Source organism: Calonectris borealis, chromosome Z (genome assembly GCF_964195595.1).
Source record: "Calonectris borealis chromosome Z, bCalBor7.hap1.2, whole genome shotgun sequence".
NCBI classification, from domain to species: domain Eukaryota; kingdom Metazoa; phylum Chordata; class Aves; order Procellariiformes; family Procellariidae; genus Calonectris; species Calonectris borealis.
The window spans coordinates 61205935-61229541 of record NC_134352.1 but is presented as its reverse complement, the minus strand read 5'-3'; the positions used below and the strand labels follow the sequence as shown (position 1 = coordinate 61229541).

Below are 23607 nucleotides of genomic sequence, written 5' to 3'. Positions count from 1 at the left end.
AGTCTACATTTGAAAAATACAGTATTTGAATGTTTACAAATTATACTGACAGACAGTAATCATCCACACATTTTGCTAATCTTGCACAAGATCTTCACTATCAAAAGTAACCACTGAAAAATGCTGTTACAGTATGAATTTACTACCCCATCCCTTGTATTTTCCCCTCCAAGGGTGAAATAAGCACAAGGTAAATTAAAACTATACAAATTAGAGACAAAAACCAACTGTGTTTCTAGGACATAAATTACTCCATTTACTACTGCACAACTACTCATAGCCTGTGGACTGTTACTGAAATGCAATATTTTTCTTATTCTGAGCAGCACTTTCATTAAGTGAAATGGAAATCAAAAGCAAGACACTGGCACACTCACAAGCTTTAAAGCAAGTAAAATTCAGAAAAGCATAAGGACAGACTACCAGAAGTCTTACTGAACAGGGGAAAAACCCAACTCTGTTTTGGCCCCCTTTCAGAGAGCCACTCTTCGTTAACAGATCAAAGCTCACTTAAGTCAACCTAGCCCCTGAATCCTCCAAATACTTTATGGGACTGACTATCCTTACATATCTTCCATTACCCCTAGCTAGCCCGACACATGTTTTACATCAGTCCCAAACTCTGAAAACAATACCTCACAAATCTTACCTAAAAAGATTAACAGCATGATTAAGAAATAAATGTTCTTACTGTTCTTGAATCAGAGAAAGGATTGTACTCATCTAGCCCTGGAGGAACATTTCTTGTCACTTGCGTAACAGAAGGATCCTAGAAAAGAAAACAGTTCTGTAAATGTATGCACATGTATATAAGCAACAAGTCAACACTTACATCATATAAAACTCAGCTTTTGTTTCAATCTAAGAAAAGTTTATTTTCACTAAAAAAGCCTGAAAACATTTACCTCTTTCTCTGTCTCCAAAATGACATCACTCCATTCTGAGCTTCTTATAAATCTAGATTAACACAATCTAAAAGAACGTCCATCTGTCATACATTTGATTTATAAGGAAACAAGCTCTCAACAGAGAAGGAAAGAAAACTGTACCCTGCTATGTTGACCACTGAACTCCACAACTATACACCCAAAAAGCACAACAGAAGAAAAGAGCTTTCTGTAATTCTTGGTTTTCCCTACCCAGAAGTACCTCCAATACCTTCAGGAATAGGAAAAGCATTTCAGAAAAATGAAGCTGAGGAAACAGTGTCCCATAATGCCAAAACCACCTCTGGTTCAGCTTCTATCTGAACTGGTAAAATTAAGAAAAAAGTGTAATTTTTCTCCTCCAATGAACTATACAGTAAGAAAGAGTGCTTGAGGTTTAGCTTGAGAAAGCAATTTCAGGAATGAAACATCTCTCTGTGCTAGAGACAGGCAGGCTTGGTTCAAGAGAAGAAGTGCCCACTACCGTAGACCACACTAACTTCGTATGAAGAAAAATTGTATTTATTCCATGTGATGGCTGATTCCACTATGTTGTTTCTGTGCCTTAATTTATGTTTTTGCACCTTCAGAACATAAGAATGGATGAAAGGAAGGTTTTCTTGAAAATTAATAATCCACTTATTCAATATGGTTACACTTACATTATATAAATGCACAAAACAATATACAATATTTCATATGTACATAAAATATACAAAATAGCTGTAAATATACTATTTATTTATAACTGTTATGTACAGATATACATAATTTCTTAATTTCAACAGTCTAGTTCAACATTAGAAAACAAACTGGAATTGATAAAGACTGGGAAGAAGATAAGTATATACATTTATATACATTTACATTCATATTTCCTTTAAAGACACTACATTTAAAACCTCTACATGAAATATTCGGCTAATTTTTTTTTTTAAATACAGTAAGTGACTTAATCTACATTTAAGTAAATATACAAACTATTACGCTACTGAAAAATAAAATCTAGATTCTTAGAATCAGTATCTATTACAGCATTAGCTTAGTCTTGACAGCAGTAACTTAATCTACAGATGCAGGAACAGTATTTTCTTAATAGCTGCAGTCAACTTATTTACAGCTAGAAAAAAAACCAATGCAGAATATCTATCGACTCTAAAATCCTGAAGGATACAGCAAATGAGAGCAAGTCTGTTTTTTCCATTAGCTATAGTCACAAATTTATTAATATGAGGCAATTAAAAAGTTTTTACTATTAAAGAAGTTTAAGACAAGAAAATCATTGCTTCAAAAATTTAAAAAATTATGTTGCATATTTTAATCAAATTAATGTGCGTAAGCATACATAAAAACTACCCTTCTGGTCACATAAAATGCTACCAATTTTGGCTAAAGCATATATTTAGCTGCAAAGCAGTATTTTAATGGTGATTGAACAAGAATCACCCTTTCTATAAATGTATACAAAACAATGTCACATGCAATTCAAATCAGCTTTCCTGCATTCGACTTATACCATAATTAGTGATTTCAATAAAGCCACCCTGGTGACAGTCTCCCCCACGAGTCTGCATATTCTTCAGTTACCATCCTAGATTTGAATGCACTATTCCAACTAAAATCTCATCAGGTCTTCCATAAACTGATGGACTAATTCATTGTAACATGTTCTTTCATTAAATGATTGGCACAAAATATTGTGCAGATGAACAACAAAAACAAGGGGAAGTATGTGTGTGAGGAGAATGTTTGTTGTCAAAATTCAACTACGAATCATTTGAAACACTGCATAAAAAGATCATAAAAAATAAGGGAAGAATTAAATCTGACATTTGAATTAGGCATTAGTTTACTAGACTTGTCAGTAGAAGATCAAAAAAGATGAACTTAAAGTTAATACTCATCAGACAATTTCATAATTCAATATACAGGATGGTATATACAATTCAATATACAGGATGGTGTATACAATTGAAAATTTTTAATTTACTGTGGTAGATCCACCCTAGCCAGCAGCTAAGCCCCCACCTAGTTGCTCGCTAGCAGCCCTCCCCAGCGGCATGGGGGAGAGAATCAAAAGGGCAAAAGCAAGTAAAACTTGTGGGTGTTGAGAAAAAGACAGTTTAATAAGGGGGGAGGAGAGGTAGAGAAAAAAAGAAACAAAAAAGCAAGAAAAACCCACAAGTGATGTAAAAGCAATCACTCACCACCTCCCACCAGCAGACAGATGCCCAGCCAGCCTCTGAGCAATGGTTACCTTGGAACATCCGCACCACCACTACCAGCACCACCACCGTTATTGCCAAGCATGATGCTATACGGTATGGAATACACCTTTGGCCAGTTGGAGTCAGCTGTCCTGCCTGTGTCCCCTCCCAACCTCTTGCCCAACCCCAGCCTACTCCCAGGGGGAAGCAGAATGCAAAACAGAGGGGGCCTTGATGCTGTGCAAGCACTGTTCAGTAACAGCTGAACCATTGGTGCCTTACCAGCACTGTTTTGGTCACAAATCTGAAACATAGGACCATAGGGACTACTATAAAAAAAATTAACTCCATCCTAGCCAGACACAGTACACTTATTCTAGCCTTTACATGTAAGTGTGAATTAGCAGAGCATCAAATACTCTATTCTTTGTTCATTCTTTCAGTATGGTACCCTTTTCACAAATGCTCTCATATCATTCCCTCTTCCACACATAAAAATGTTCAAGGATAGACAGATATGAAACAAGTGATAGCTAACCATCAGCCACACAGTGAAACAGTATGTTTACATTATTAAAATTCAAATAGCACTTAGTACTTTAAGTTAAATTAGCTGCTTAAAAAGTACATTTCAACACTAAACTTCTATGTTTGAAGACTGCACTACTAAACAAATAACTCAGCCTGATTGTGCCCACGAAAAATAATAAATGCAATTATTTGAATAACTAGAATATCAGACTCATGAAACAGCCACTGAATAGCAGCAGATTTCCAAAAAGCAGGAAAGACTGGTCAAGTCAAATTCAGAAGAGCAATCTATATTTAGAAATACCATATGCAAACAATAAAAAATACCTGATGAAAGAAAGCTTTTTTTCTCCTAGTGTTTTAAAGACAACTGGGAGCTTCTCAGATCTCTTCACACAGCTATTGTGACATTCTAACACTGACAAATGACAGGAAAGGTATGCTGAGCCAAACAAGCTTACTACATCAAAAGTCTTAGTACTAGAAATACGTTGTATGCTTAGATACACAGAGTGAGTAAAGCAAGAGGCCCTCCATCAGAAGTCCATTCTTATTTTGAATTAACAATTGCTATACTTCTAAATATTGCTATTGTTTGCAAAAGTAGCAGCAGCGCTGAAAAAACCTGAATGACTCAGAGGACATTCAGTATCAGCTCTATTTCAGAAAAGTTTCATTACCTAGTAAAAAAAAAATTATAGTTGTATTGAAATACACAAATTGAAGCTCACCATGGCATTCAGATTCTGCTCTCAGAAAACGTAAATTACACAGTCTAGACTTCAACAGAAGTTCACGGCCTGACCTCTTCCACAAGCAGAAAGACTCAAGGAGAAGTAAACCAGAGATCACTGGAAAATAATGGTAACCTCATAGCTGAAGGAGGCAAGTGCTAGCCTGGAAATCTGTATCTCTCCTATACTCGTTCACTGCGATCTTCTCTAATACTAGAACTATCCTCAGCATGGAAAGAAACAAGCTCTTCATAGTCTGGGTGCCCAGATGTAGGCTGCTAGGCTTCAAATTGTTCTGAATACCTACAGTGCATCGAACAACTGATGCCAAGAGGAGCTACACTTCATATTTCGAAACACTACTTAGAGTATTTCTGAAGAGATTAGACCTGATATCCCAAGGAACAGAGAATTACTTTGAATCATTTACCTTACACTCATTGCCTCTCATTTTAAAAATGGAGCAAACGCCAACTTGTCTAAATACAGTGAGAAAAACTGTGAAGCACTCATACTCACTGCTGCAGAATAATGAAATACTGAATTTAGAAGTTAATCAGGGTTTGAATAATGAACACGAACAATAAATGTTATGCAGGACCACATACCCAAAGAAAAAGTGGCATTTAAACAAACGCTATCAAATTTCTATGTTGCAAGACATGTATATTCTAGGGGTTAAAACCAGTGAAAACTTTCATGTTCTACACGAATAAGTGAATCTAGGCTGGCATAACTTATTTTTCCATATTTGATATTCTACCCAGATAATAAAGTTGAAATGCATTATATTTTAGTTATTTTTGGTTTTTAATATTAAGAAATAGAAAAAAGCTACGAAGACAAGTTCCAATAGATGATAATATACGGACACCAACACAAAGCAGCACCATGGCTGGAACCATCAAATACCCAGAGACCTCAAATTGCTGCATGATTTAAGTGATTAAAAATTGGGTTACCCTCTGCAAATATAGAATATCGGAATTTCTGGGACAGACTTTAAATATCTGATGTCAGCCACTGAATGCAGCAACTGTAAAATGCCCGGTCCAATCTCAGACTGAGAAAGCTACATCCTGGTGGACCAGTACTTCTGTTCGAATTGGACCTGCCCTTGCACTAACTCCTCGCCACAACCTGATTTTCCTCAGCCATCCAGCCAGTCCTAGTCCCTGCTCCTTTGAGTGCTGATCCCTGTAATTCTCATCTTGTCCAATTCCTTGTTCCCTCCTTCCAATACACAATTCCTTCTCCAGCTTTATCTCACCCAAACTCCTGCCAGTTCATCCCCCTGAGTTTCTGATCTTTTTATTTGACTATTAGTGATACCAACCACGGAACAGAATTCAGGGACAGGCCATTTTTCATACCCAGCTACTGTAGCTATTGGTGCATTTAAGTCACACACAGTCATTTCAGATGCCATTTTCAAGATCTGAGTTAGTTTAGATCTAGTAGATCTGCGATTTTAAGATCTAGTAGATCTGCGATTTTAAGAAACCAGCACAACTTCATTAACTGTTTTCCATCTAATCTTTCATTTTACCTACTTCTTGTAGTCTCTCTCCTATAATGTCAATCTCAAAAGCAAAGATTAGCACTACACTCTTGTCCTGGTTCCAGCTGGGACAGGGTTAACTTTCTTCCCAGTAGCTTGGGGGGTGTGCTGTGTTTTGGGTTCGGTGTGAAAGGAGCGTTGATGGCCCATTGATGCTTTGGCTGTTGCTGGGTGATGCTTGCACCGGGAGGGGGGAGCACAGCCGGGGTGGTGGACCCAGCTGGCCAATGAGGTGTTCTATACCATGTGACATCATGCTCAGTATAAAAACCAGGTGTGGGGGGGGGCTCGCCCCCCGTTCGTGACACGCGGTCGGCGGTCGGTGAGCGGTTCTGTTGTGCATTGCCTGCTTTGTGTATTCTGTTATTGTTGTTGTTCTCACTGTTATTATTACTGTTCTACTTAGTTTTATTTCAATTATTAAACTGTTTTTATCTCAACCCGGGAGCTTTCCTACTTGTGCCCTCCCAATTCTCTTCCCCATCGCACCGGGGGGGGGGTGATCGAGCGGCTGCGTGGCGTTTATTTTTGCTGGCTGGGGTTAAACCACGACAGTCCTTTTTGGCGCCCAACGTGGGGCACGAAGGGTTGAGATAACGACAGATTATTTAGAACATATTAAGGAATTTATATCTGGTAACATATTCGTTTGTTCTGCACCATGCTCTTGTTTTTACTGTACCTGTTAAAAATTGGAGTTGGGTTTTGTAGTCTGTTGTGCTCTGCCGTGATTAATGATGTTTTGCCTGGGAGATTTGTTACTAAAACACTGGCACTGGGGGTTATTTGGTATTTGGGATTCGTAATGAAGCCGTTTCTGCATTTCGGGTACCACCTCATGGAGACCATTAGCAATTATACCTTTTCCTCTGAGAGATTTTTTATGGAGGAAATAGAGAATGGCACCCTCACTACCTTCATCTCCTTTGTTAAAATAACTTGCCAGTACCTTGAACATCCCTGGGTAGTTAAGATACATCTCTTGGTACTCCTTGGGAATATTGTTGCGGTTTTATCCAAGGTTAGTAAGCAATTTAAGAATGTCATCCAGAGATCTGCCCCAAGGTTGGATAGTTATGAGTGGCAGGGCGAGTGGGATAGCATGGGCAAATGCCTAGGGCGATGGGCACCCCCAGTGTTCTGGAACTTTACCCCTGAACAAGTGAAGAACACTGAAAAATTAGTAGAATATTTGGAAGACGTATGCTGTCACCCTGGCCATTCCAGGGAGACGCAAATCACTACAATGTGCTGGGGCCTGGCCCACGCCTACCGAGCCCTGTTTAACACCACTCGGAACCCCCACGGGGAAGGAAACGTCTCTGCAGCTGATGACAAAGCAACAGGCCCTGCGGCTACCCCACCCCCCACGGCAAGCACAGTGGCTCCCTCACCCCCCAGGGCAAGCACAGCAGCTACTCCGCCCCCTGCGATAGAGAACCAACCCATGCTGGTATCAGTCGCCCCTATACAAAAAAGAAAATGCACAAGAAAATCAGCTCGTCTAGTAAGGGATGAAGATGAACCAGGGCCATCACGAGAACAGGAGGAGGAGGAGGCAGAACCCGTAAATGAGATGGTGACCACCCGATCCCTATCTCTGGGTGAGCTGCGAGATATGCGAAAAGACTTCAGCCGTCGTCCAGGCGAGCACATTGTCACCTGGCTGCTCCGATGCTGGGATAACGGGGACAGTAGCCTGGAATTAGAGGGTAGGGAAGCCAAGCAGCTGGGATCCCTTTCTAGGGAAGGGGGCATTGACAAAGCAATTGGACAAGGGGCACAAGTCCTCAGCCTCTGGAGGCGACTCCTGTCAGGCGTGAAGGAAAGGTATCCCTTCAAGGAAGATGTTATATGCCACCCAGGCAAGTGGACCACCATGGAGAGAGGTATCCAGTACCTGAGGGAATTAGCCGTGCTGGAAGTGATTTATGATGACCTGAACAACGAGCAGTTATCCAAAGACCCAGATGAGATCAAATGCACCCGACCCATGTGGCGGAAGTTTGTACGGAGCGCACCAGCGTCACATGCAAACTCATTGGCAGTAATGACCTGGAGAGATGGAGAGGAACAAACAGTGGATGAACTGGCTGGCCAACTCCGGCAATATGAAGAAAGTCTCTCTTCCTCCCTACGAGCCTGTGTCTCTGCTGTGGAGAAACTGTCTCAGGAGGTCCAGCAACTCAAAGAGGATATGTCCTGCTCCCCCCCTGCACGGGCCAGCGTCTCAGCCATTAGGAGCAAACGTCCCTCTGCTCAAGAGAGGAGACATCGTGGGTACACACCCCGGGGCACCCTGTGGTTTTACCTGCGTGACCACGGAGAGGACATGAGGAAGTGGGATGGAAAACCTACCTCAGTCCTACAGGCACGGGTACATGAGTTGCAAGGGAAAACAACCACAAAAGGGGGTTCTTCCAGGAAAACCGCTGCTCCAGTCTCCAGTGAGTTCCCCAGACAGAGTAGAAGGGCTGATTCCACTTCCGAACTTAACAAAGGGACTTCTGACTCATACTTACAAGAAGTGGATAGCGAATATGATGACCAGGACTAGAGGGGCCCTGCCTCCAGCCAGGTGGAGGAAAGGGACAACCGGGTTTACTGGACTGTGTGGATTCGATGGCCTGGCACATCAGATCCACAAGAATATAAGGCTCTCGTAGACACCGGTGCACAGTGTACCCTGATGCCATCAGGCTATAAAGGGGCAGAACCTATTTGTATTTCTGGAGTGACAGGGGGATCCCAAGAGTTAACTGTGTTGGAGGCGGAAGTAAGTCTAACCGGGAATGAGTGGCAGAAGCACCCCATTGTGACTGGCCCAGAGGCTCCGTGCATCCTTGGCATAGACTACCTCAGGAGAGGGTATTTCAAGGACCCAAAAGGGTACCGGTGGGCTTTTGGTATAGCTGCCCTGGAGACGGAGGAAATTAAACAGCTGTCCACCTTGCCCGGTCTCTCAGAGGACCCTTCTGTTGTGGGGTTGTTAAAGGTCCAAGAACAACAGGTGCCGACCGCTACCACAACAGTGCACCGGCGGCAATACCGCACCAACCGAGACTCCTTGATCCCCATCCATGAGCTGATTCGTCGACTGGAGAGCCAAGGAGTGATCAGCAAGACTCGCTCACCCTTTAACAGTCCCATATGGCCAGTGCGAAAGTCCAATGGAAAGTGGAGGCTAACAGTAGACTACCGTGGCCTGAACGAAGTCACACCACCACTGAGTGCTGCCGTGCCGGACATGCTGGAACTTCAATACGAACTGGAGTCAAAGGCAGCCAAGTGGTACGCCACCATTGATATCGCTAATGCCTTCTTCTCCATCCCTTTGGCGGCGGAGTGCAGGCCACAGTTTGCTTTCACTTGGAGGGGCGTCCAGTACACCTGGAATCGACTGCCCCAGGGGTGGAAACACAGCCCTACCATTTGCCATGATCTGATCCACACCACACTGGAACAGGGTGAGGCTCCGGAACACCTGCAATACATTGATGACATCATTGTGTGGGGCAACACAGCAGAGGAAGTTTTCAAGAAAGGGGAGAGAATAGTCCAAAGCCTTCTGAAGGCCGGCTTTGCAATAAAACGAAGTAAGGTCAAGGGACCTGCACAGGAGATCCAGTTTTTAGGAATAAAATGGCAAGATGGACGTCGTCAGATCCCAACAGATGTGATCAATAAAATAACAGCCATGTCTCCACCAACTAACAAAAAGGAAACGCAAGCTTTCTTAGGCGTTGTGGGCTTTTGGAGAATGCATATTCCAAATTACAGTCAGATCGTAAGCCCTCTCTATCACGTGACCAGGAAGAAGAACGACTTCAAATGGGGCCCTGAGCAGCGACAAGCATTTGAGCAAATTAAACAGGAGATAGTTCAGGCAGTAGCCCTTGGGCCAGTCCGGGCAGGACAAGATGTGAAGAATGTGCTCTACACCGCAGCCGGAGAGAATGGCCCTACCTGGAGCCTCTGGCAGAAAGCACCAGGGGAGACTCGAGGTCGACCCTTAGGGTTCTGGAGTCGGGGATACAGAGGATCCGAGGCCCGCTACACTCCAACTGAGAAGGAGGTATTGGCAGCATATGAAGGGGTTCAAGCTGCTTCGGAAGTGGTTGGCACTGAAGCACAGCTCCTCCTGGCACCCCGACTGCCGGTGCTGGGCTGGATGTTCAAAGGGAGCGTCCCCTCTACACATCATGCAACTGATGCTACGTGGAGTAAGTGGGTCGCACTGATCACACAACGGGCCCAAATAGGAAACCCCAGTCGCCCAGGAATCTTGGAGGTGATCACGAACTGGCCAGAAGGCAAAGATTTTGGAATATCCCCAGAGGAGGAGGTGATGCGTGCTGAAGAGGCCCCACCATATAACAAACTACCAGAAAACGAGAAGCAATATGCCCTGTTCACGGATGGGTCCTGTCGCCTTGTGGGAAAACATCGGAGATGGAAGGCTGCGGTATGGAGTCCCATACGCCAAGTTGCAGAAACTGCTGAAGGAGAAGGTGAATCGAGCCAGTTTGCAGAGGTGAAAGCCATCCAGCTGGCCTTGGGCATTGCCGAACGAGAAAAATGGCCAGTGCTTTATCTCTATACTGACTCATGGATGGTGGCAAATGCCCTGTGGGGATGGTTGCAGCAGTGGAAGCAGAAAAACTGGCAGCGCAGAGGTAAACCCATCTGGGCTGCCGCATTGTGGCAAGATATTGCTGCCCAGGTAGAGAACCTGGTTGTAAAAGTACGTCACGTAGATGCTCACGTACCCAAGAGTCGGGCCACTGAAGAGCACCAAAACAACCAGCAAGTGGATCAGGCTGCCAAGATCGAAGTAGCTCAGGTAGATCTGGACTGGCAACATAAAGGTGAATTATTTATAGCTCGGTGGGCCCATGACACTTCAGGCCACCAAGGGAGAGATGCAACATATAGATGGGCTCGTGATCGAGGGGTGGACTTAACCATGGACACTATTGCACAGGTTATCCACGAATGTGAAACATGCGCTGCAATCAAGCAAGCCAAACGAGTAAAGCCTCTTTGGTATGGAGGACGATGGTTGAAGTATAAATATGGGGAGGCTTGGCAGATTGATTATATCACGCTCCCACAAACCCGACAGGGCAAGCGCTATGTGCTCACCATGGTGGAAGTAACCACAGGATGGCTGGAAACATATCCTGTGCCCCATGCCACCGCCCGGAACACCATCCTGGGCCTTGAAAAGCAAGTCCTATGGCGACATGGCACCCCAGAAAGAATTGAGTCAGACAACGGGACTCACTTCCGAAACGCCCTCATAGACACCTGGGCCAAAGAGCACGGCATTGAGTGGGTCTATCACATCCCCTATCATGCACCAGCCTCCGGAAAAATTGAACGATACAATGGGCTGTTAAAGACAACACTGAGGGCAATGGGTGGTGGGACATTCAAGCATTGGGACACACATTTAGCAAAGGCCACCTGGTTAGTGAACACTAGGGGATCTGTCACTCGAGCTGGCCCTGCCCAATCCAAACCCTTACGTGCTGTAGAGGGGGATAAAGTCCCTGTCGTGCATATGAGAAATATGCTGGGGAAGACAGTCTGGGTTGCTCCTGCCTCTGGCAAGGGAAAACCCATCCGTGGGATTGCTTTTGCTCAGGGACCTGGGTGCACTTGGTGGGTGATGAGAAAGGATGGGGAAGTCCGGTGTGTACCTCAGGGGGATTTAATTTTGGGTGAAAATAGGCAATGCACTGCATTGTACGATGTTAGTTAATACATAGTACTGTATGTCATCACTTTTATGGTTACCATATGCCATATTAACAGTATTACAGTAAGAATCACCCAGATTAATTTAGGATGAACGCCGATGAAACTGAGCAAGGTGCAACAATGATAGAACCAGACGAGCGCCCAGAACTGGCCTCCGCATGCAAGAGCCCGACACCACACACCATCTCTCCTGCCCTGCAAGACTGTTACGACAGGTGGAACCCGAAGTCATGGACTACATGAACTCAACGGACGTTTTAGAGGGATGGCCCATGGACTAAGGGAATGATATCTCTGTGTGCGTATATATCAAAAGGCAGGGAAAAGTAGCGGTGACTAATTGGAATGTATGGGAAAATGTGAGACCTGGGCATGATGTAGATGGTATAGAATAAGGGGTGGATATTGTCCTGGTTCCAGCTGGGACAGGGTTAACTTTCTTCCCAGTAGCCTGGGGGGTGCGCTGTGTTTTGGGTTCGGTGTGAAAGGAGCGTTGATGGCCCATTGATGCTTTGGCTGTTGCTGGGTGATGCTTGCACCGGGAGGGGGGAGCACAGCCGGGGTGGTGGACCCAGCTGGCCAATGGGGTGTTCTATACCATGTGACATCATGCTCAGTATAAAAACCAGGTGTGGGGGGGGGCTCGCCCCCCGTTCGTGACACGCGGTCGGCGGTCGGTGAGCGGTTCTGTTGTGCATTGCCTGCTTTGTGTATTCTGTTATTGTTGTTGTTCTCACTGTTATTATTACTGTTCTACTTAGTTTTATTTCAATTATTAAACTGTTTTTATCTCAACCCGGGAGCTTTCCTACTTGTGCCCTCCCAATTCTCTTCCCCATCGCACCGGGGCGGGGGGTGATCGAGCGGCTGCGTGGCGTTTATTTTTGCTGGCTGGGGTTAAACCACGACAACTCTTTAAATCACTAGGATTCAGGTACAAGAAGCACCACAGTATTTACATCAAGAACAGAAAAGTCAGTCAGAAAAAAATCCCAAACCAAATACAAACAAAACAAAAACAGAAAACACAACGCATTTTTGTATCTCACATTGGCCAGAGCACCTATAGAACTATTAAAAATGTCTCTTGTGCCAGGTTAACAAATTATGCTCACATCACTCAGATATAGATAAAATTAACTGAAAACCAAGTTATTACAGAGGGTATACAAACACAATAATCACAAGTGAGCATGTTTAAAATGGAACAGAATAATGCATTCAACGCAAGTTTTTACAGCTTTTTAAAAAACAAATTAAAGGGAACAGAGACCTCTGTTGTCTAGGAGACCAAAACTAGTCATCAACTACCAAGTTTCATTAATACAGAAGAGATTAGCAAATTAAAGACTGAAGAAGTAGATACATCTATAATGATTCTTTGTATTACTGTTCACTGGGAATGGGTCCAGCGCTGTTCCATCATGAGTAAGATGCTTTGATAGGATACATAACCCAATAGCATTCTGAAAAACACCATTATCTAAGTTGTAGTTGTGATTTTTATTTCTTTTAAGTGAAGAGAACATAGTGAACTAGGAATCGTCCCCTCCAAACTGTCCTTCAGGTTGTTAAGAAAAGTTTTCACATTTGAGGTACACCCATTCTTCTACCAAAAAGGCAAAGCATTTATCTTATGCACAAATAATTTAACACGGAATGAAAGAGGAAAAAAAACAGGCTAAAAATATAACAAAGATAATATATGCTTGTGTTGCTTTTTTTTTTCCCCGAAGTGGAACTAAACAAGTGACATCAGTGCTCTGCACAGAACATTGAATTTACTTTAGTATTTTTCAGTTGGCTCGCAAGGACTAACAGGGAAGTAAAAGCAAAATCTTACTGCAGAGGTCAAGAAACAGGATTTATAAACACTAATTCTAAACACTGATTTGCATAGAGATTATAATGGTTTCACAACACATCAGCAATTGAAAATAAGAATTTCAGATAAAAATCACATAACCTGAGTAGAACGAAAAAAAGAGGAACCAGGAAAAATGCATAAGATACTTTTACAAGGAAAAGAACAGGGAGGGAACAAAGGTGAGTACTAAGGAAATGGGATAATAAGGTAATTTTTAACAGATGATGGACAAGGGCAAGTAAACAAGACAACTAGATATCTTCCAAGACTTGGATATCAGGACCATTGTACATCAAAAGAATACAATAATCATGTTGTTTGGAAAAAGCATAAAACTGAAATGCTGCACTTACAAGTGACAGAATTTTTCTTTTTTTTCCCTTTTTTTTCTTTTTTTCAATTTACATGGAATTCATAGAACAGCACCAAAGATCTGAGTAAACTGACAGAAGTACACCTGGTTAGTCCTAGGAAAAAAAGACTAAGGGGAAAAATATACTATGAACACAAAAATGGATTTTAAAAGAAGAGGATTAATTATTTTTAGTGAATGAAATCAGAAGAAGAAAACATGGAAAACAACTTGTCAATTACTTAGGTCCTTAAGTACAGCCAAGGGAAAAATAAGCTACTGAAGAGGACTGTAGAAATCTTCGGGTTTTTACCTTAGTTTTACGTTACGTTCAAGAGCTACGAATGATCTCTTAATGACTGGAATAGTTGCAATCCAAGCAGAGAAAACCATTCTCTTCATCACAAAAACTGTTAGAAGATGAAGTCTGTATTATGAATAATTCACTGTATCAATCCTATCACCTCCCTTATCAGCCACTGGCTACCCTTCAGCTCTGCCACCATACAATTTTTCTCTCTTACTTCAAGATCCCCACAAATAAGTTTATCCAACCTAGCTACTTTACCAGTCACTGACATCAACCAGCCTTCACCTTGCCAACTTCTTTGGCATTTACTGTTCCACAACCACCTTCACCTAGCTATGCATTTTCCCTGTTGCTTTTTGTGCTTGGAAGGAAGCTCCCAGAAAGCAAAAGAGGCACAACCTCAATCTTATCCTCAAAATTACTCAACATGCTCAGCAAAGATGTTATTCCCTCAAAAAGCTCTGACTGTATACAGAATAGAAGCAGAAGCCAGAGGTCTATCAGACTGAATCCAGACTGGTGAATCCACCCTGGGGAAATCATGAGATTAGATCCACAAATCTAGTAAAGTCAATCTTGGCCAACTAGGATTTCCTATCCCTCTAAAAGGGGGATATTATCCCTCTTATCCCTCCCCCACTCCTACTGAAAGGCTTTGTTTTGCTACATGAAAAGGAAAAGCTCTTTTCAAGTTAAGCTGTCCATTGATTATCACAACTTATTCCCTATACCCACTTGATAGCAGCCTTTTCTAAATGTGAGTAACACTAATTGTACACTTTCCAGTAAGAATTCACCCTGAGGTTATGGTTTGGCATTTTTTTTGTAATAATAACAGTTGTACTTCCTGCTCTGTGTTGAGTACTTCCTAAGATCACACCACCGCCTCAGAAAATTAAGCAAAAATGCAACGAAAAATGCCTGAAATTATGTTTGTTGGTCTGAGTTTTTTGATTTCTTGATCAAAGAGAAAACTATTCATCGCACTTTTCATAAATGAGTTCTGGAGAGCAATCAAAGCTATTGCTGTTTCAGTTGAAACTCTCCACATGATACACTTTGCTTTCAGCATCTTCATGAGCATTTTTAGGGAGAGATTTCTGACAAATCTTAGCTTTTGAGAACAAAATTGGGAGAAAAAATATGTATTTGGCCAGCAACAGACATCAATGCTTTTCTCCTCCTGTGTTAACTGTTGGGTTTCAGCTTTTATACTAGGACCTGATGCTTGGAAAAGAAGATAGCCTGCACAGAAGGCTGTTTTTCAGTCCTATAACACTCTACATTCAGCCAGATTAAGCCTCTGAAATTGCAATTTGCACATGTTCAGTAAACATTTGGTATAAATCAAACAGCTGAACTCCCCAAAGATTTCTTCCCTGTTCATGCCACAACAAGCTGCATGTGGAAAAGTTAAGTTTCAAGAAGCTACTAATATTTGCATGCAGTGTCAAACATTGCTGATTCTTCATGCTTTATTTCTTTCTTCATCATCCCAGGCCCAAGAACAAGTAAAGGTACAGAAACTTCACAAACAGCAACTAGATTGAGATTTCATGTTTCACTATCCTAACAGTACATCAGCAGTATAAACAGTTTTCATTTAGCAGTATAAAGAAAGCCTTAACGTATTGCACCTACAATAATAAATTTTAATCTATGATTAAAAACCACTTACTACAAGAAAGAATTGTCCTTAAAGGTTACACATGTAACACCTGAAGGAATTAATAACTTAGAGGCAAAATAAAGAGTATTTCTGTACTTCTAATAATAATAAAAAAATCTGAGTCACCACTACAACAGTTTTTTTTCACAATTTCAAGTTTAACATCTCATTCACTGATCAGCCATTTCCCACCCCCCTCACAGAATGATATTCAAAAGATTTTCACTCTAGCACTGACAGAACACAATTATTAAATAGGATAGTGCAAAAGTAGTCAACTGGGTTTTCTTATACTTGATTCTCAAGCAGTGCCCGTTATATGCCACATTATCTCACAGAAGCAGAGCTATGAAGGGTTCTGAGCTACTGAGCAAAGCAAATTCCCCACCTCTGAAACCAAAAAGAATTTCAGAGGCTTACAAGGCCAAATTTGTCCTAAAGCTTGTGCCAGCCGCATCTTGCAATGTAACACTGGATGCCTAACAAAGCATCTTCTCCATCTCATAGCTATTCTCAAATCTTTTTCCTTCCTCAGCTCCGAAATGTGTGTTATATTCCTCTTTGTAATGTTAAATCTCAATATATTGTGCAATAATAATACTAATGCAGTATGTGCTAACACTTTACTGAAAATCTGGAAAAAAAAATGCAGCTATAACTGATACTGAATATCTATTAAAACACTTCACAGTTTTAATAGATTTACAGTGCAGTTACAACACTGATGAAGTGTTCTCTTGAAAGTAACTACCATGTAGGACAGCTAAAGGACACTTCCAATACCCTGATGTTCAGCATTAAATTATGCAAGACTGAGGGGAATTTATAAATTTTGAAGTTATGAAAGGAAACCAGGTAATAAAGTCAGAAAAATATCTGTATTTTATGTCCTTTACTAATTTAAAGACAGACAACTTAACTGGGTATATTCTATAGTCATATAAAAGAATTAAAACTCAGTTATGCATATAGGCACACAACAAAACTTTTGCATTCTAAAGCACAAATACTGCAGAAACACTTGAAGTAATTAGGATCCTGATCCTTCAAAAATAATCTTCTTCCTGTAAGTTTCTATCACTTTAGCTTCACTTGCGCAATCAAGGTGTAAACTATATATTCTGCTGCCACACAAGGCAGCAGTCATCTGCACTATTAGCTTCAGCATCAAACCTCCAGCTTGTACTTCCTGCCAAACCAGACAGAAGATTAATTTGTGCTCATGTGAGTCAGATTAAGTGTAATATCCAATTTACAACCGGAATTACCTCTGCAGTAAATTTAAGCTCTAACATATACTTAGCTCTAGTGACTCAAGTAATCCTGTGACCTCAGTGGGAGCAACTCAGGTGCCTAACACCACTTTTAGATATCTTACAGCATCTCAGACATCCACACAAGAATGTCAGTCTTTGCAGAACTACAGAAGATCCGTGTCCTTCTGGAGCAACAACTCAAAGCTAACCACAGTTTGGATACCTAATCCCACCCAAAGAAACTACTCAAATAATTAACATTACCTACATTTGAGCGTTTCCATGATTGTGTCCTTCCACACTAAAACTGAACAAGACATAGGCCATTCTGTTTAAATCTTCATCCATATCACACAGTGGTTTGGCTTTTACCTGAAGGTCACCATTCACATTTAAACAGAAACGTATCTTAGTTTTCAGTCCTACCATAATTTCTATAGTATCAAATACCTGCACCTGCTCAGAGCTCTAAACACATCAGATGAACCAACCCAACAGAATTCATCACAGAACTCAGCTTTTAAAGTCCTAATTCCACAGTCACTTGCAAGTAACCGTTTCATATGTTTGGATGACTGTAACAGCCAGCCCTCAAACCATTTACAGTCTGTCAACCAAGCCACAAAGGCCTGTGAAATTCATAGCTCTACTTAAGAATAATTTCTTCTCTTAGTAGTAGTATCATTCATTTATAAAAGAAAAAAAAAAACCCCAACAACCACAAAACCAACACATTTTTATTGTAGATGAATTGCTGAACTGTTTCAGAGTAAATGAAACTTACACTGGATTTTGAGAGACTGCTGTTTCAGAACCTTTGTATCTGTATCGCCTCCCAAGACAGAAGACTACAACTATCCCCTATCCTATGACATTTAAAAAAAAAAAAAAAAAAAAAGACACAACAAAGAGATAGCTACATTAAAAATTTACCTTTGTTTTCTCATACAGAATGTTTTTCATGCTGATTTAGTCTATTCAAGAATAAACTGCCGGGGCCTTGAGGATAGCCAAACCCCTCCTAGGTGGTCAGACCCACCTTATCACTAAGGACTTGCCTGGTCATCATGAGACTGTCGGCTGACCATGATTACTTTCACTGGGCCTGATCCTGACCCTGACTTGACTTTCTAACTTGAGCTCAGATCTGCCTCCTCTCTATGGACTTGTCTAGCACTCTAGACTCCTGCCTGAACACAGTTACCATCACCGGATCTGCTCTGCTGACCCTGTTTGGGTGCTGTGGGACTGCACTGTTTGTCAGTGAGAACTTTACCAAGTGTGAATTCATACTCAGAAGCTATGACAAGTGCTTCTCAGTGAAAGAAATGAAATAGCTTTCATTATTAGTCTGCTTTCATTTCTGATACTTGAGGTCACACCAAATACATATTTCTTCACAATGCCACTACATCAAATTATAGCAGGATTATCACAACTTCATTGGTATGGTACATGGATGCATTTTCTTCTGCACAACTTTAATGTGATCAAAAGCTTTTTAATGTTAGAATGTTACTTATCTGTTTGTTTCATTACCTCTTGTCTATCAAACAAAACACCTCTTGGTTTTGTTGGTACAGCATCCAGAGGCCAGCTATTTACAGAGGAATACTATGACTTCAAAAGCGTAGCAGCCTTTGGGTTCAGTTCAAAGTTTGGTTTTTTTTTTTGGAAGAATAAAAATAGAAAAAGCAGGGGTTAAGCAGCCACTGCCTCAAAATCAACAACGTTTTATGATCAATCCAAGTAAGCTAGTACTTGAAATTCTATTTTACAAACTAAATTTCATTACTTCCAGTAGATACCAAAACAGAAACATAATTTAATTTTAGGTTTCCAAAAGAATTAACTACCCAAAATACTAAGCAAACTAGATGTTTCTGCCTTACCTTTTTCTTCCCAGAGAACATATTTATTTGATTCAACATCAAGCAAGAATCTCTGCTGAAATCTTTTTATTAAAAGGCATGAGAATAGTCACAGGAAATCTCACAAGTAGATCACAGACAATTAGTAAAACCAAAATATTTAAGAAAAAGAAGGATCTCTCTTTAGACCTTGGCAACACATGATGCCCCCCCTTCTCTGCCATACTACTTTGTGATTTTACATTAGCACAGGAAGTAGCTTCAAAAGTAAGGAAAACAATTAATTATCATAAAATTAACAAGCAAAGACAAATAAAAATATGAGTACATTTGAATAAGGTGTTCAGACAACATGACTTAGGTTGTCAGGGTCCATCTGGAAATACTGGTTCTATGTGTAAACTATTTTAAAACACAGAGTCAGACAAAACTTAAATGCAGACATGCATTAATCCCCACTAATCTCAAAGGTGTCATGCCAACGAGATGGCAACCAAGGTTTGGCTTATATATGAGGACTTCTGCCCCTTCAAGTTAAATATCTGGATGAGTAAAGGTATGCAAGATTACCTTACCAAGTGGAATATGATGGAAGTTAGCAAAGACTGAAGGAAGTGAAAAAAGCCTCTGAAAAAGGAAAAGTGTACAGCTTTCCTAAACTAACTTCTGCAAATAAAAGAAATCCAGAACTGTGTTTAACAGGGAGCTGCAAGTTACAGACAAGTTGTTTATCGTGATGCATTGCAGATGAGAAGTATAGCGTGGATTCTGCCTGACAGCTACAATAGAAGTCTTTCCCTGAAGAGAAACTGGAATACAATATTGCCCTTCAAGCAATATCTTCAAACTGGAAGTATGATTGAGGTAGGTCTCTAGCTTAGGTCTCAGAAACACTACATAGGACAAGTTACCTACGCTGATAAGCAATGCAGGGGCAACTATACTGCTTCCAACACCCCTAACTGCTCTGGGTATCTATACACAATAAATTTTGCTAGATGTTATTTTCATAACAATTACAAGAAGTGAGGAAAAGCATCACGTGTTTGTGTTGCTGAAGACACATTCTAGAACAATGACACCTTTTCGGAGCTTGGTGCCAAAAGGTATTTAAAAGAACAGTGCTCACTGCCATTGATGCCAGTCCAAACTATTGTTGGCAGCAACCTCAACAGCAGGGCTGCTGTTCATCTGGAAGGTCACTGCACTGTGTACAACATCAAGTAAAAACACAGTGTTTAGCTACGGAATACTACTGACTAAATTTTATGACCATAAAAACCAAACTAATGATTCAGACAGACTCTCTAATGAATAAATGTCAGTAACGCTATGCTTCTAGCAGCTACCTCCACAGAAATATGCTTGAAATGTGACAGCTCAATTTTTAAAAGGCCTAATTATTCCAGTTGACATCCTAAACTCACTGCCATATACTATGTGTGTGCTTTAAAGTGCCAGCATGAAATAAAATGCGGCAGAAAAAAGTTCAGTAAGATTATTAAAGTAAGTAGCTCAATAAATTAGTTGAACTGGATTCAAATAATAAAGAAAGAAAAGGTAAGGAGGGTAAGCATCCAAGGAGGTCAGCTCATTCTGACCACTGAAGCCAGAACAGCGGGCAAAGAAACAATTCTCAGCTGTATGACAAGTCTATAGTTCAAAAACTAAAAGCTTTACATACGTTACAACACAGCACTTTGAGATAGAGGGTAGAACTTATGCCTAGCTATCAATCAGTACCCTGCATGCTTCAGAAATAACATAAAGAAGAAAGTAAGCTTGATGGAGGCTGGGAGGAGACTAGAGAGCAAAAAAAGGGTAAATTCAATAAGCTGAACTATCCGGGTCCGTCAAACAGAAGAAAAAAGACTGTAGTAATATTATACACACAATGTTACCGCCAATATCAAGAAACCTTTTTTTTTTCCTTCAAAATAATGCACCTGAAACGTGATTTGTGTTATTTTAGCAAGAGAGGAAAACACAGAAACCTGAACTTGTGAAACGGCTCTGACCGCTGCTTACCCTACGAGCCCCCTAGAGCCACCATGTCCCAGGCCTCGCCCCCCCGCCCGCCAGCCCCCGCCGAGGCCAGCGCTACCCCGCAGCGCCGGCCCTTCCCCACCTCCCGTGGCAGGGAACCGCCCCCCGGCACGCGGCGGGAGAAGGGCCAGGGTCCCTCCTTTCCTCCCCCCCCGGGATGCCCGCGGCCCGGCGCAGCCCGCGCTACCCCCGCCGCGACACCGAGGAAGGCTCATGGCCGGCCACCGCCCCCTCCCCGCCCCCAGCCTCACCTTGAAGGGGTTGTTGAGATCCGGGTCGGCGAAGGGGTTGCTGTCGAAGTCCGACATGACAGGGGCAGGCGGGCGCTGCGATCACCGGGCGGCGGCTCTTCCCCTGCGGCCCCCCCCGACACTCGCCGGCTCGCGGGCTGCCCCCCCCGCCGCTGTCACCAGCCGCTGCAGCCCGGGCCCGAGCCCGCCCCCTCCGCCACCGACCAGCCACGGAGCGCCGACCTCCCAAAATGGCCGCCCCGGAAGTGAGGTTGCGGGGCGGGACGGCCCTGGAAGGGAGGGCGAGCGCCCATTCCCGGGGTGGGCAGGAGCACGGCTTAGGAGAGCCCATTCCCGGGGCGGGGAGGGAGGACGGCTAGAAGGGCCCGTTCCCGGGGAGGGTGAGGGCTGGAGAGCTGCTGTGGTGAGGGCTCCTGGTTGCCCGTCGCCCTCGCCGCTCTGCCTAGGCTGATGGGGGACTCTGTCCCGCCGCCCTCGCTTGTCAGCACCAGCTGGGAGCCATGGGGGAAGGAGGCCCCGGGGCTTCCCGCCTGTGGCAGGCCCGGCGCGGCAGGTGGAAAGGGCGTGCGGGCGTTGCCAACGGCCATGGAGGGAGCGGGGCGCTTCTCCTCAGAGAGCGGCGCCCGTCCGAGCAGCTCCGAGACGCCGGCTCGGCCAGGGTCGTCCCCATTTGGTAACCGTCTCTCGGGGCTACTCGGTGCCGTGCGGAGGGTACCCAAAGGGAGGAGGTGCGTGACCTCTCCTTTCCTCGACCCCCGGCCCCCCCTCAGAGTGGGTCAGGACAGCCTGTCTCGTCTGGAAAGCGAAATGCACGTGCGAAGGTAAAAAGAAAGCCTTCAAATTTGAAGCTTATTTGGTAAAACACAATTTGCTCTCGTGTTCCCTTCTCCTGTTGGCATGATGAATAGCTTGCCAAGTGTATGGCTTCGCAGGTGTCTTGCACAAAGCTTCAACAAGGGCTGTAGGTAGGGTGTGGCTTTGAACCGCGGTCACAAAATCCTGCTTCCATGGGTGGATGGATTAAAAGGGCTTCTTGGAAGTGTTCAACCATTTCGAACTGTTTGAAAGACTTTTCAAATACTTCCTCAGAAATACTGACACTGCAGTTCGAAGAACCCAGTCCGAATGATGAAAATAAATGGAGCAGCTGTCTGAAGCACTGAAGAAGCTTTGGGTCAGAGCTATGGTTGAAATCTGAAATCCCATATACTTGATATCAAACAGTCTACATTGATGCAACACTTTTAAAACCAGTGAATCCTGAATTTCTTTACATGCTCTCTAAAGAAATGATTGAAACTTTCATTTAAATGCAAATAAAAAAGAGCTTTGAGGCAGGTCAGATGAAAAGAAATTGCTATGAGAGTAAAATTGGCCTTTTAACTTTTTGGTATTCAAATGTGATTTTTTCCCATTTCATAATCATAGAGTAACTGTGGGGCACACTAGCCAGGGCTTTTTGAAGGCTGACTCAGAATGTTAACACTTTTATGTATTTTAATGGCTCCGCATATATCATTACTCTGATCCTGACACTGGCAGTCATTACAATGGTGGTGTTCTGTCAACAAATCAGGAAAAATCCTATGTGTACACAAGAATTGATTTTGCATGGATCAGTAAAGAAAGCAATAATTGCTTCAAGGCTTGCTCCGATTTATGCACAAGTTTCTCAATTATTTGTGAAGGACTGTCAGATATAAGATGGCATGCAAATGGGACAAATCATAAAAGCATAGCTTCTAAATAACAAAACACTTTCAACTTTTTTGTTGATAGGAAGTGTAAAATACTTCATACCTCAAAAAACACAAAGGCAGCTGTTGTATGATCAACAAAAGTACATTACAGTATTAGTCACAATCATTCACATAGCTTACTTATCGTGACAGCAAATTAAATCATGCTGTTTTCCAATATTCGCCCATGTCTCAATACATCAATGTTGATAGTTCAAAAGCTGTGTGCGTTGGCAACTGTATATTTGCTCCACTTTCAACTGAACATGAACAAATGAATACATGCATGAATGAATGAAGTTTTGGCTGAAAAGAATATCTTTTCCTGTGTGGTTGCTGGTGCTTCAAATCATGGACATGGCGACATTTTTCTGATAATAATTTGTGCATGGTTAAAGGGGAATAATCTGTCATCTCATATGAGTTTCAAGGCAATAATGAAACTGCATTAGGATGTTTTTGGAAAGGATAAGAAGTATTTTACAATTAAATGATAGAACTTTGATAGTACATCTTTGCTT

The 23607-nt window shown here is 42.4% G+C and overlaps 1 protein-coding gene across 4 annotated transcripts in view; it reads right to left on the bottom strand.

Moving 5' to 3' along the window:
- SCAMP1 (secretory carrier membrane protein 1) overlaps positions 1-21540 on the bottom strand; it is a 55125-nt gene extending 33585 nt beyond the window's left edge. Inside the window, exons 1-3 of one of the 4 annotated variants that reach the window (XM_075138390.1) lie at positions 21348-21536; positions 19072-19126; positions 692-769 (exon numbers count right to left, since the gene is read on the bottom strand). In XM_075138390.1, coding sequence (XP_074994491.1) covers positions 692-769; positions 19072-19110 — 117 coding nt within the window. In that variant the 5' untranslated portion in view covers positions 19111-19126; positions 21348-21536. Of the gene's footprint in view, positions 1-649; positions 770-19071; positions 19127-21347 lie in introns of those variants that run through there. The other 3 variants (XM_075138391.1, XM_075138389.1, XM_075138392.1) reach the window with 3 other exon arrangements.
- Positions 21541-23607: the final 2067 nt, after the last annotated feature.